The sequence below is a fragment of the Vulpes lagopus genome, chromosome 8 (assembly GCF_018345385.1).
Source record: "Vulpes lagopus strain Blue_001 chromosome 8, ASM1834538v1, whole genome shotgun sequence".
In the NCBI taxonomy this organism is placed as follows: Eukaryota; Metazoa; Chordata; class Mammalia; order Carnivora; family Canidae; genus Vulpes; species Vulpes lagopus.
This window is the reverse complement of record NC_054831.1, coordinates 105,261,160-105,276,511: the sequence shown is the minus strand read 5'-3', so window position 1 is coordinate 105,276,511 and position 15,352 is coordinate 105,261,160. Positions and strand designations below refer to the sequence as shown.

The 15,352-nt window shown below is 37.4% G+C and overlaps 1 protein-coding gene across 3 annotated transcripts in view; it reads right to left on the bottom strand.

Annotated features, from left to right (window-relative positions):
- Nucleotides 1-15,352, bottom strand: part of TNPO1 (transportin 1) — a 96,117-nt gene that overhangs the window by 21,976 nt on the left and 58,789 nt on the right. For all 3 annotated transcript variants that reach the window (XM_041765831.1, XM_041765832.1, XM_041765833.1), the window contains 4 exons: nucleotides 12,293-12,415; nucleotides 10,127-10,245; nucleotides 3,174-3,234; nucleotides 2,391-2,559 (listed from right to left, as the gene is read on the bottom strand). In XM_041765831.1, the coding sequence (XP_041621765.1) occupies nucleotides 2,391-2,559; nucleotides 3,174-3,234; nucleotides 10,127-10,245; nucleotides 12,293-12,415 (472 nt within the window). The remainder of the gene's footprint in view (nucleotides 1-2,390; nucleotides 2,560-3,173; nucleotides 3,235-10,126; nucleotides 10,246-12,292; nucleotides 12,416-15,352) is intronic.

The following is a 15,352-nucleotide window of genomic DNA, read 5'->3' as shown; positions in this document are numbered from 1 at the left end:
CCCTTCCCCAATTCAACATATGTTATAGCTTGTGTAAAGTTAACTATGTTATAATCTTTTTTTAAAAAAAGATCTATTTGAGAGAGAGAGACAGAGCAGGAGGGGAGGGGAGAGGCAGAGGGAGAAGCAGACTCCCCGCCCAGCAGGGAGCCCAATGACGAGAGGCTTGATCCCAGGACCACAGGATCATGACCTGAGCCCAAGGCAGACACTAAACCACGGGGCCGTCCAGGCGCTCCCTGTACTGTAATCTTAACCCATCCTGTCTCCAGCCTCAAAGTAGGGACACCCTGGGAGAAGGTCCAGTAGCCCCACACAGCGCAGTTTTGCTTTTGATGGCTTTAGTTACCTTTGGTTAAGTGCAGTCTGGAAGCGGATGATCCTCCTGATACACCACCCGAAGGCTAATAGTAGCCTAATGTTCTCATCATGTCTATCTCATACCCCACCCCCAGCTCATCATGCAGACATTTATCATCTCATGGCATCACAAGAAGGGTGAATGTCGCACAGGAAGAAATCCTGAGAGACATTACATAATGTTTATTATGGTATGTTCAATTGCTCTACTTTATTATTAGTTATTGTTAATCTCTTACGGTACCTAGTTTATACATTAAATTTTATCATAGGTATGTATGTGTAAGAAAAAACCATACATACAGGGTTTGGTACTGTGTGTGATTTCAGGTACCCACTGTCTGCAGATAACAGGGGGCTGGCTCTGTGATCTGTGATAGCAGTGAAGACCTAGGGCTCTCTTACTTTGAGAGAGCTGGAATCCAAAGTTAAGTGTGCCATTAGTACTAGCCATGGTAACCAACCTTGGGCAAGTTTCTCTTTCTGCAGCTTCCTTACCAACCTAAGGCTGTTGTAAAGATTAAACGGGAGGTGCATGCCAAGTCCTTGGCTTAGTGCTGGGCACACTGGGCACTCTAAGGAACTGTTACAGGAAACTAAAGGGGCAAGAGGAATTAACGTTTAACCAAATGAATTACACAGTCCGGCCTGATGATTCATGTCCCTAACTGCTTTATCAGTTAACTAGGGGAATTCTGTTTCCCAGGGGACAACAGGCCATGTCTGAAAACACTGCTGGTTGTCACAACTGTGTGTGTTTGTGTGTGTCTGTGTGTGTGTGGTGCTGCTGGCATCTACTATAGAGTCATGGGTGCTGCTCAACATCCTACAATGTACATGACAGCCACCACAACATAGAATTATGTAGCAAAAGGTCAACTGTTGAAGGTTGAGAAACCCTAAATAGAGCAGCAAAGCTTTAAAAATCAGCACACAAACAAAAACAAAACATGCGTCTCAGTTCCTCATCTCATTAGACTGTGGCCTAGAATGCCAGTTCAACAGATACGATTTGCAGCTAAGGTTGAAAACAAGACATTTCTAAAAGCTTTTGAGTATGACAAAACAATTTATGTTATTTTAGATTTATCCTTGATGATCAACTAACACTCATGCAAATTATCATGAAAAATAAGTTTATGTTAAGAAAACAGGGGTAGCCTGTGTCCAGTGTTCCTGTTTCATAATGCCAAATAAAATGTATGGCCTTTTGAGAAATGGCAGTTTGAGGTAAGAATTCTTTAAGCAATAGAATGAACATTAAATATAAGAACAGGTCCACCAGGAAAATGCAAACCAAAACCACAAAAAGATAATCGTATCTACTAGAACTGCTATAATAAGATAATAGAAGTTGGCAGGCATATGGAGAAACTGGAACCCTAAGACAGTGTCGTAAGAACGTAAATGGTGGGGCCACTTTGGAAAACAGCCTAAACAGTTCCTCAAAAGTTTAAACCAAGACTTATCATATCCTACTCCTGTTTTATCTCCAAGAGAAGTGAAACCTATGTCCACACACAAACGTTACATAAATGTTCAAAGCATCATCACTCACAACAGCCAAAAGAGAGAAACAAATTGTTCACCAACTGATGAACAGATAAATAACATGTGGGATACCCATATAATGGATAATTTTTCCACACTACAAAGAAATGAAATATTGATATATACCGTAACCTGAACAAACACTGAAAACCTGCTAAGTGAAACAACAGAGTCATGAAGGACCACATATTGAAGGACTCCATGTACAGGCAATGTCCAGAATAGGCAAATCCAGAGAGACAGAACAGGTATTGGTAGTTGCTTTGGGCTGAGGGATTGGAAGAAAATGGGGAGTGACTACTAATAAAAACAGGGTTTCTTCCTAAGGTGATGAAATGTTCCAAATTTTATTGTGGTGATGGTTGTGTAACTATGAATATATGAAAAACTACTGATTTGTGCCGTTTCACGAGGGTACTACATGATATATGAGTTAGCTCTCAATAAAGCGGGCAACCGTATTTTTCCTTTTGACTTACTTAGATTCCAGTCAGAAATTGTATCATCATCATCAATTTCATCGTCATCATCATCTTCCTCTTCAATTCCATCTTCATCATGCTGCTGAGCCACTGTCCTTGATCGATGAAAACGTGGCCTTATATCCTGTTCGCTATCAGGAATTGTTTCATCTTCTTCAACATCACCCTGTTGTGTTTTGTTTTTTTTTAAAGAAAAGTTTTGATGGTATTAAAATGTTATAATAATATATACGTGAATAAAAGAATCAGAATACTGAGAGATGATGCCATGCAGATGAAGGTATATACACCTCTTCATTAAGAACCACTCCCCTCTGCAGAAAACAGTTCTTTATTAAGAGGAGAAGAAACTATTCTGTAACTCATGGTAGGTATCAGGCCTTTTAACTGTGTTATATGGCCTCCCATCAGCTAGTATAACCCAGAGTACCTGAATAAAATTCAGACTATATTTAATAAATTTTAAAATAAACTATAAATAATTTGAATCAACAGGAAATTGATGCTAACTCTGCCAGTGTCACCAGCTGGTTCCAATGAAGTTAGAATACACTAGCACCCAAATTCATTGTGTACTCCTATCTTTGAACTCTTTAGCATATTTTATACACATATACACACACACACACACACACACACACACATACACACATATATATATATAAATAAAAACCTTACTTACACAGGGTCTATTTTAAATGAATATTCTTAGTCAAATTCAAAGATTCTCTAAAGTCTAAAAAACAACCTTGCCTATTCACCAGAAAATAGTTTCCTTACCTTAAGTAGGATAATATCTATATCTGAGTACTTCATGCCATTCACTAATACAGGAATCAATCTATAAAGAAATAAAACCATGAAATATATAAAGATCTCCTAAGAATTATTAAAAAGTCTTAGTGAGGGATCCCTGGGTGGCGCAGCGCTTTGGCGCCTGCCTTTGGCCCAGGGCGCGATCCTGGAGACCCGGGATCGAATCCCACATCGGGCTCCCGGTGCATGGAGCCTGCTTCTCCCTCTGCCTGTGTCTCTGCCTCTCTGTCTCTCTTTCTGACTATCATAAATAAATAAAAATTAAAAAAAAAAAAAAAAAAAAGTCTTAGTGACCTTACGTATACTACTAACACCAAAGAGACAACCACCACTGCTAATCTGGTCTCAGACCATACCATATAATGTCTGCCCTTCCCAAATGATGAGTATTCCTAATACAAACCTGAGGCCTTTTACATGCTCATGCATGGGATCTACTGGATGGAATCTTAGTAGCTTGTCAACACTTAGAAATAAAACCAGTAGCAAAAAACTTACAATTTCTCCTCTAAGAATTTATCCTGAATATGCTAACACACATTCCCAATTCTTAAAGATTAATAATGTTCCTTGATGAAGTAACAAAACTGGAAACAATATGAATATCCATCATTTAGGGCTTCGTTAGAAATAGGTTAAAAATGAAACACATATAGCACGGTTCAATTGGAGTTAAACATGAGATTACCCATGTCATTACTTGTATAAACAGACTATATAGGAATGATATACAAAAAATACAAAAAAAAAAAAAAAAAGTATTTTTGGAGAGAGAACTGAATAGGCGAAAAAGGGATAAAATTAATCATGTATTTCAAAATATTGTGACATTTTTACAATGAGCCTACATTCAGTATTTGCACTCCTTTTAATGAGAGATGATAGTGTTTAAAATGTAAAATATATTAGGTCTAAAGTAATTTATCCTAAATAATAATGCAAAAATGAAAGAGCTTTATCAACAAAGGTTATTATAGTCTTCAATAAAGAACATAGGAAATTTTAATGTATTAAGAAATGAAGAACTTACATTTCCAATAAAAAATTATTGAAATTGGGATATCATATCCAATCTGAAGTATTAATGTAGTGATTAAGACACAATCAAGATGTCTGTAAACGTGGGATCCCAGGTATCTGGGATAGTTAAAAAAATTTACCAGTTTATGTAAGAAAAGGTCAAAATACTAACTTCAATTCCTTTTGTAGCTATGAGAATTTTAAACTTTGACTAGTTTCTTTTTATTTTCTTTTTTAAAGATTTTATTTATTTATTCATGGAAGACACACAGAGAGAGGCAGAGACACAGGCAGAGGGAGAAGCAGGCTCCATGCAGGGAGCCCGATGTGGGACTCGATCCTGGGTCTCCAGGATCACACGTCCTGGGCCGAAGGCGGCGCTAAACCGCTGCGCCACCAGGGCTGCCCCTGACTAGTTTCTTAAGTTTTGATGATTTCCTTTCTCACTGGCTCGTCACACACTTAAGAGTCTACTGGGGATAAAAAGTTACGAAAACACTTGGGAAGCATTTAAAAAGTTCACAGTTCTAGGGACGCTTGGGTGGCTCAGTCAGTTGAACGTCCAATTTTTGGTTCAGGCTCAGTTTATGATCTCAGGGCCAGGAGATCAAGTCCACGTACACCTCTGTGCTCAGTGCTCAACCTGAGTATGCTTGGGATTCTTTTCTCTCCCACGCTCCTACCCTGCCTCCGAGGGTACATATGTGCTCACATGCGCTCTGTCTATCAAAATAAATAAAATCTTAAAAAACAAACAAAAAAAGTCCACAGTTCTCTGGCTTCTGAATTCTACCTTTCACTGTTCGTGGTGGCTTGCGAAGTGTGAATAGACAAAAGAAGTTTATACTCATGACCACCAGCAGTGGGCTTATTAATAAGCACTTCCCTGAAAACCTATTGAGAAAGGTATTATGATCACCATTTTACAGAGGAGTCAACTAATGCTTAGAGAGGTTACATTATTTTCACAAGGTCATTAATTTTAAATAATGGGAAAGTCAGAATTCAAAATCAGGCTGGCCTAACACCAAAAATAATTTTCTTCCCCCATACCAGACATAAGAAACGCTCACTCTCTACATTCATGTGTTAGGCCTTTGTAGAGGCTTTATTCAAAGAGTTAAATCCTTTAATGTCAATTAAATAAATATATGTGCAATACCAACTGTGAGTACAACTCTGTCATCAAGGAGAGAATATTATAAACCCTTGTTAACTAAAGGAATAGTAATAGGGAAAAGAAAGCAGTGGGGTTTAAAATTCCCTAGAGATATATACATAAAAAAAGGGGGGGAGGGGGGACAGCGACACTTTTATGTTTAAAGTCCTTCTAAATTCTAAAATACAGATTAATAGTAATTTAACATTATAGCTAATATAACACGACTATATAAAATTTATAATAAAACCCAGTTTCATAAGCTATAGGCATTTTGCAGCTGAGTCAGATTCATTTCCATCACCAATAAAAAAAATCATTCATCTTTGGGACGCCTGGGTGGCTCAGCAGTTGAGCATCTGCCTTCAGCTCAGGGAGTGGCCCCAGGATCCTGAGATCGAGTCCTGTGTCGGCCTCCCCGCAGGGAGCCTGCTTCTCCCTCTGCCTGTTTCTCATGAATACCTACCTAAAATCTTTAAAGAAAAAATCATCGTTGGAACTTTGGGGAAATAGGGAGGACAGATGGCAGACTGTAAAGACAGTGAGCCCCCCCCCTTTTAAGATTTTTATTTTATTTATTCACAAGAGACACAGGGAGAGAAGCAGAGACACAGGCAGAGGGAGAAGCAGGCTCCATGCAGGGAGCCTGATGTGAGACTTGATTCCGGGACCCCGGGGTCATACCCTGAGACAAAGGCAGACGCTCAACACTGAGCCACCCAGGCGCCTCACCCTTTATTCCTTTTAAGATGGAAAAAATGGTAAAGTTATGGAGAAAGAAGTGAAAGATCACGTTCAAAGAGAGAATGTATCTATATTTGATAGAGTGAGGTCCCTGAAGAAAAGATTATGCTATCCAAGACCATCAGGAGAAAGACTGGTTAGGTGAAGACAACCCACGTGAAAATCTATCTTTAAGTTGTGGGGCAAGATGAAGGGTCATTTATTTTCCCTATAAAGCAGAAGTGCTCAGGATGAAAGAAGAGAATTCAGAAGAACAATGAAGGTTTGAACAGTTGCTCTAGTGAATGGAAGATAAAAGAGGATCTGAAAAAAGAAAAGTTGGCAGCGTGAAGAGTCCACCTGACAGTAAAAACCATGGATTTCTATAGCCATCAATTCTCCTGGTGGTGTAATTTTCCCAAAAACACAAGACAAGAAGCAAAGACAGTTTTTAGAGCAGAGCAGGGGAGATGCAGGGTAGCTGGAAGTTTATGGTCAGTAGAGTTGACCTGTGGATTATGATGTCTGTGCCAGAGAAAGAAAGAACGAAAAAATGTGCAGGAAATAAGGGAATGCTAAGCTGGTCAAGAAAATGAAGCTGGAAACTGAGATATGGAAATTAACTCTGACCATGTGGCAATGTGCCACATGTCTGATGAATTCCAATCTTGTATGGCAGTTTATTATTTTTAGGTCTAATTGCCTCATGTAACCAATGGGAAAAAAAAAGAGAGAAATTTTTTCCCTTTCTTTTTAAAAGTAAGCTCTAGGGCAGCCCGGGTGGCTCAGCGGTTTAGCGCCACCTTCAGCCCAGGGTGTGATCCTGGAGTCCTGGGATCGAGTCTCACGGTGGGCTCCCTGCATGGAGCCTGCTTCTCCCTCTGCCTGTGTCCCTGCCTCTCTCTGTGTGCCTCTCATGAATAAATAGATAAATCTTTAAAAATAAATAAATAAATAAAAGCTCAATCCCCAACATGGGGCTTGAAATCACAACCCTGAGATCAAGAGTCGCATGTTTTACCAAATGAGCCAGGTAGGAGTCCCAACAGGAAGAGAATTTTTAATGCAACATCATGGGAAGGCAATAATGTTAACTGCAACCATGAATGTATCCTGAGACCTAAAATATGGACTAGGCATTAGGTTACTTATTTTATGTGGATTAATCCATTTAACAGTGTCAGGAGATACTATTGCATAAGAATAAAGGTGAGGAAAAGCCAAAATAACTGGGATAAAAAAAGAAATGAAGACTTGCTCTACCAGATAGGAAAATATATATGATTAAATATTTAATAATCAAAAGATAATAGTGGCTAAAAAAGAAAGAAAACAAAGAAAAGACCCAAGAGCCCAGAAACAAGTAAAAAAAAATTTTTTTTAAAAAGATTTTATTCATTTATTTATGAGACAGAGAGAGGCAGAGACACAGGCAGAGGGAGAAGCAAGCAGGCTCCCTGCAGGGAGCCCAATGCTGGGACGCCAGGATTGTGCCCTGAGCCGAAGGCAGACACTCAACTGCTGTGCCACCGAGGTGCCCCCAGATAAAAGAACTTACCATCATCCCTTGTCACTTTGGTGCTTTGTATGTGAGTTCACACTAATAAGATAGTTCTCACTACATATACAATTTTTACTCCTAAGCAAATAGTTTTTGCTCATAATAAAAACGAGTCTAGTTAACAATACTAAGAAAAACTAGTATCTTTTATTATATTTTCTATCTTAGCATCAGATCAATGCTGATATTCTCCAGTTCTCAAAATATATTATTCAAATGAAAAATGAAAGCCTTGTTTAATATAAAAATGGATCCCAAACCAATGGTTTGGAAGACATATAAATAAAAGCCAGTTATCACGGACTTGGGTTATTTAATGTCAGCAATAATTAGCACAGCAAAATGATTGAGTTCTGCTCTTATAACCTGCTACCAAGTTCTTGCTTGCTTTAAAGATATTTAGGTTTTATTAGTGTAATGACCGAGTAGGAGCATGAAGCTAAAATTGCAAATTATCAAGTACTTCCTAATGTTATAGCTTGGGTTTAAATTAACAGAATTTCTTCAGTTTATGTGAATCAATGTTTATATGACTTTTAGAGTCATACAGTCCTATAGTAAGAATCCAGCATATAGGGGTGCCTGGATGGCTCAGTCAGTTAAGCGGCTGCCCTTAGCTCAGGTCATGCATGATCCCAGGGTCCTGGGGTCGAGCCCTGCATTGGGCTCCCTGCTTGATGGGCAAGCCTGCTTCTCCCTCTCCACTGCTGTGTTCTCTTGTAGATAGATATCCAGCATATTATAAAAGTGGCATAAGTTAGGGAGAAAAAATTAATATATGGATTTCCTAAAGAGAGAAAATCCATTTAGCACAACACCTGGCACTTTATTCCCAAATAAACTCCAGAGAGTAGAACAAAATAGAGAAGCAACTGCTGCTTTCTGGGTGGAAAAAAGATTTACTGAAAAAGAACTTTATGGACATGAAAATGAGATCATCCAAGCAATGTAAACATCTGAAAAAATGTGACCCCACCAATATTGTAACAAACTAAACAAGCGGCTTTGGTTTTTGCTCATCCAGATGGCTAAGACTGCATGCAATAGGCTGGGACACTGGTGCTGACTTTACCACACAACAATTTGAAGTATTTATGCCCCTATGACCTTGGTAAAATTCACTTGTAAAGCTTTCTACCTGAGGGGCACCTGGGTGGTCATGGTCTCAGGGTTGTGAGGTTGAGCCCCGGGTCAGGCTCCACGCTGGCCATGAAGTCAGCCTCAGAGTCTCTCCCTCTCCCTCTGCCCTTCCCCACTGTCTTTCTCTTTCTTCCTCTCTAATGAGATTTCTACCTGAAAGAAGTAACCACTTATGGACAAAGAAAGATGCTGACTCGACCATTATTTATGATTTAAAAAAAGGGCAAACAATTTAAATATTCAATAACAGAAGAGTCAATTAATATACATACATAGTATGCACACCATGAGGGAAAAGTACTCAAAATTTAAAAAATGATGATACAGAGGAAATTGCATAAAACAGAACTGAAAAGAATAAAAAAAATAGTATAATCAAAATTTTAAGCACTAAATACAGCTAGACACCACATGAAGTACTTTTTACAGACTATTACATTTAATTCCATCCCCAATACTCTGAATAAATGGTATTTGGTGTATGGCACTAACACAGAAAAAAAAAATCAAAGACAACATATCAAAACTACTCATACTGATCACTCAGGGTGGTGAAAATTATTATTATTATTTTTTAAAGATTTTATTTATTTGAGAGAGAGCACAGTGGGGACAGAGGGAGAAGCAGACTGCCCACTCAACAGGCTGCCATGGGGCTCAATCCCAGGGTCATGACCTGAGTGAGCTAAAAGCAGACACTGAAACAACTGAGCCACCTGGGTACTCCTGAAAATTTCCAATTTTAATGTTTTTCTACGAGGCTGTATTTATTTTAAAAAGAAAAAAGTAAGCATTACTTTTAGAAGTAATTTTAATATATGTATCAAATCATTATGTTGTACACCTAAAACCAACACAATGTTTTATGTCAATTATATCTCAATAAAATTGGAAAAAAGTATTTTTTAAAACCCGATGTAACAGCATTACAAATGGGCTTAATAACAGGCTAATAAAAAAAACTAGAAAACATCTATAACTATTGGAAAATCAGTTTTTGAGGGGGAAAAAAAAACCCCATCAGAGTCCAGTCAAATTGAAATAATTAAAAAAGAACTGTGCCATGAATTATCCAAAATTATGATTTAGAATAAACCATCTGTAGTTAAAAAAAAAAAAAAACACCGAAAACAAAAAACAATGGCTTCCTGAAAAATCTCTTTAGTTATAACCAAGTTATGCCAAGTAAAATTAAGTCTGACTTTTTAGAACTTCATTCCCTGATGGCAGAAGAATGTCATCTAAAAAATGTAAAAATGAGCAATTACTGTTAATTTTAAGAACAAGGTACCATGCAAAAGAAGGAACACTTACTTAGGAAGATGCCTGACAAGTACATCTTTGCATATGGGTTGCTCAGCCAAAGTGAGCCAGAATTCACAAGCTTCTAAAGCCACATTTTCATCTTGATCTTGTGTCCTCTGTAGCATGTACTGAAAACAAAGAATTAATGTTAATCAATTTAAGTTATAAAACTAAAATAAACCTAATTATTTTTTTAGCAAGTTAAAGGTCCTCTGCTACTGCCTTAACTTTACAGTGATTCTCAACCCAGGGTTTGGATTTTTCAAAAAGTTTCCGAGTCAACTCTAAAATGCAGCCAAACTTAACCACCACTTTAGAATGCTGCCTAATGAAAAGTGTTCAAATCACGAAAGGTGTATCTGCTTCTATACAGGTGTATTTTATGAAACCCTTGAGATTTTAAACCTGTATTAATTAAAAATTGTCTTCTTAGAAAGATCAAAATAAAAAACTCCATTATATCTTTCTTTAAAATGAAGAATCTTTTAATAACATAACTCAAGCTGTCTCTTGTATATATTTTCACATATGTAAAGTGATATACTATACAAATACAAAAGTAAATTTTTTAATATTTAGAAGGAAGTAGGGACATTTCCTAGTGCAACTGTAGTTTCCAACACGCCAAACCAAATTCACTCTTAATTGTAGGAATAACTGATCTTAAATTTACCCAAAGGCAGCGCCTACCCCTCTTAAAAAAAAACAAAACAAAAACAAACTTTGTGTTAAAACAAATAAATCTAATCAAAGGCACACATATGTTTTTCCAATGTACCCAAGCCTGGAAATGAGGTCAAGTGTTGCATGAAGTCTTTGTATTTATCCTTTGCCTGATTAAAAATTTGCCATCTCATGTGGCAAAATGTGGCAACGCAACAGTCGTGATAGGCCAGCCGCTATTACATTCCACGCGGTGTCCTACTACCTAGCTGAGTATTGCTAACTAACTGTGGCCCTGTAAGTTAGGCTCCCAGCTGTGACTCGACCCCAGCAAATGCTAAAACTTTCTGGTTAGCTCCAACTTGCACTGAACTTTCAACCAACTCAACCTGATTCTTCTAAGCACTTCAGGGAGAACAGGTTCATCACTTATTCCCACCTAATCCTGCTGCCTATCTTTACCTCTACAATGATCTTTCCTTAGGTTTTGGAAAAGGAGTTGCTGTACACTGTAGATGCTGGCCTTTTTCTTACAAGTGTCAGACCCCATTCTTTAAAAAAAGATCTTCCTTCTGCATACCATATAAATCTCTCAAAGTGAAAAAAGGATCTACACCTTATTATTTAGGGGCTCCTGGGTGGCTCAGTTGGTTAAGTGTCTCCCTTCAGCTCAGGTCATGATCCCGAGTCCCAGGATCAAGCCCCACATTGGGCTCCCTGCTTAGTGGGGAGCCTGCTTCTCCCTCTGCCTCTCACCCTGCTCGTGCTCTCTCTCTCATAAATAAAATCTTAAAAAAAAAAACAACACCACCATATTATTTAATACACTTGCAAGCTATATACTAATGTACAACTATAGCCAGTAATATAAAAATTAGGTCATACAATTTGATTCTAGCAGGACTATTGTCCAAACAAGTTTTGTTCTAATAATAATTTTATTTTGTTACTATGTATTACTTCCTTTAAATATGGTTAACTCTTGATCAACGTATACTCAGAATTTCCTAGTAAAATTATTTTAATTGCAGAGGGACTGAAACAGTCTTTTAATATCTAAATGGTTTGCTGGAACTAACTATAACAATTATGTATTTTCGTCTCAGAAATTTCACTTTTACCATAAATCGTTAAGTGGGTCAGATCAATATTACCAGCAATGGATGGAAAGCAAACACTTAACTTTAATTCCAAACTCTAAAGACATAAGAATGTGCCACTTAATTTAACAGTTTTAGTGATCATTTGGTCTAACACATATCTAATTAACATAGAAATATTTAAATTATTTTGTGTTCTTCTGGTTAACAGCTCTTTTCCTTTAAGTAAATTTCCCTCTTTATAAACCTCTTTAATCTCATGAAAGTCACCATATTTTTAAGACCATTATGAAGTGTTTTTCAGTTATCTGCCGACAAATGTCTTAAATAAATCTAACATTATACATTTTGTTCCCAAGATTTTTCTTGGGGGGGAAAAAGGAGGAATGAGCTTTTAAGTCCCCTGTATTACCTCAACTATGTTATGCATGTGAGGAAGCAGGCGATCCATTCGAACTTCAAGCAACATCACAAGTGCCCGGCACACATTTTTCCGTACCTCTGGTTCTTCATCACCAGCCAAAGCAAAGAGATTCTATTGCATAAGAAACATTGTTTTCTAGTTAAGCATCCAGTATATTAGAAAGGTTTATACATAACAACCAGTCATCTGTAAGTAACATTTAAAGAAACTCTAAGATAAGGTACAAATAAAGACTGAATCAACTGAACTGCAATATTAAGTTGTAAAAACAATTAAATGTAGGATGGTAATTGCCAGAAACTGTGATTTTGATAAAATGATCTAACGCCATTCTTTTGGAAACAATGATTGGCTGTGTTTTAAGATAACTTTTAGTTTGTGAGAATAAAATAGTGTCATTAGGACACGGGGCATTCATCTAGCTCACCCAGAGGATAATCTTTAAGACACAATTTGATTTTCCTTCAGAGGAACTGTCAAGAGATTATTTCTACCAATCCTGAGTCTTAAGGTAGTAACAGGTGTAAGTTCTTAAGAAGCATCAACAATGGAGAAATAGCCTTAACCCCAAACTGCTGCTCATCACCAAGTCAACTACTGAGGAAACAGCAAAAGCAGCCACTGGTCTCAAGCTGTTCTTAACAAGCTTGTCACCAAGGTTATGGGGAAAAAAAGCCTGAATAAACAACAGGCTATTTCATTTCATCTTCAAGACATTATTATTCAATTTTACAGATAAAGTAAGTTTAGAAGTTATGTAACTTGCTAGGCAGGGGGAATCTGAATATGGTTTTCATGGAATTTTAGGTCCACACTCATTTCACTGTACCAACTAGCCTCCACTAGGAGAACAAGTTGTCTTTTGTACGGGTTGCAAAATGGACATGTGAGAAGAAAAAACAGCCTTCCCCCTCTCATTTCTGAATTTTTCTTTAACTGCACAGACTTCAAAGTAGTAAAAAGATCATTAAAAAGATAGGAAAAATCCAATGTGTCCCATCTCAAAAATCACAGACCATCTCCAAATAGATGAACCTGAAATCTTATTACAAGGGAGGTAAGACAATGGAGAAATTCAAGTATCAAATGTGACAGCATGTGAAGTATTGTGGCAAAATTTTAAAAACTTCACTTCCCCAAGTCCTGCCTCTGCATCTGACACTCTGTACTTCCTTTTTAAATCATGTTTTATATGCACATTCTTTATTTAATCTGATGTCTTTGTCTTAAGTACAATATCTATCTTTGCCAAGGTAGGTCTTAGCCACTGTTAGTAACCAATACACTTTTCATTCAATATTGTCAGACTCAGCAGACTTAATATTTGCCCCTGAGGAAAAAAAAATAATTAAAGAAATAAACGATTCATTTAGCAAATGGGTTGAGGGCCTACGATGTGTCTGGAGGTTTGCTCCTCCTATAGGATGGAAAACTGCTCAAATCTTTAAGGATTACCAAGAAGCAAAGAAGTGTTAACATGGTATTTAACACCAATGGGAATATTTTAAAATGTTGGTAAACGTTTCTGCTCCACTTGCTAAGTGCTAAAGTTCATGTGGAATGCAAAAGCTTTCAGAAGAGAATTTTATTTCTTTTATTCTAAATTATATTTCTGTGTAAGATTTTGGTATATCTATCCTTGTTCCCTTTTTAAGCTGTGAAATACTAAGAAGAGCTACTACTAAAATTACGAATTCTAAAAATAATAATAGCTGTAGCTAACCTGTACACTTGCTTATTCTGTAGCAGGCATTGTTCTAATTTAGTTACAGCAAATATCTTTTTAACAATCCAAGAGGTAGATCTATTATTAGCCTCATTATACAGATGATGAAACTGAAAACATCAGTTAAATTATGTGCCCAAGGTTAACGGCTGTAGGGCTGAGCTTTATTTGAACTCAGGTAGTCTTATTCTAAGACCTCTAACATTATCCACTACCCTCTACATCAAAGTGTAGGCATAAAATTTATGTATCCCTAGCACCAAGCACAGTGTCTGATTCAGAGTATGACTCAGTAAATATACACTGAAGACTCATGTTTTAGTTTCAACTTTTAAATGGCTAGAGGATCTTTATGGCTACTACTCCTAGTCTACCAGTAAGAAATGCTCAGAAAGAAGCTGGTCAATTTAAGTTTTGAGGAAAAATTATGACAGCATCCCCCCCTTTTCTCTTAATTGTCCCAACAAGAATACTAGCAGGATGGCCTCCAAAATTTTTAAGAAGAACTGGGGCTGGGGAGTGGGGAGTGTGTGCATAGGATGGCTTAGTCAGTGAGACTATTGATTCTGGCTCATGTCATCATCTCATGGGTGTAAGATCAAGCCCTACATTGGGCTCCACACTCAGAGGAAGTTTGCTTGAGATTCTTGCCCCCTCCTCCAACCCAAGCTGGCTCTCTAAAAATAAATAAATAGATAAGTCTTAAAAGAAAAAAAAAAGCTGAAGGAATAGACTTTCATTTAATGAAAATATAAGTGAAGTGCTTAGAGAATTTTAATGACTTGTTCACAGGACGCCTGGGTGGCTCAGTGGTTGAGCGTCTGCCTTAAGCTCAGGGCGTGACCCCGGGGTCCTGTGATCCGAGTCCCACATCAGGCTCCCTGCATAGAGCCTGCTCTCCCTCTGCCTATGGCTCTGCCTCTCTGTGTCTCTCATGAATAAATAAAATCTTAAACAACAACAACAACAACAACAAAACCAACCTGTTTACGATTGCTGTTACCAGGTAGTAGTAGCTCTGAAGAATTCTACTGCTTAGGGTTTATGGCAAGAAAAACATGCTTACGTTGTCTTTCTGCTTTTAGGTATAAAGTATAAGGTATAAAAGGGTCTTCAGAAACACTTGCTGAGATTTAAGAGTCAATTTTTTCCTGACACCTCTAATTCTACAATGGTTTAGTCTGTGCCTTCAGATTCTTTGTTAAGATTATTCAGACTCACTGATGTTTTATATTTCAAATACTAAAGTGAACTGGGAGATTCAGTTTATATTTGGAATTTGAATAGTATATTCAAATAAAAAAATATCTAGTCAAGATATT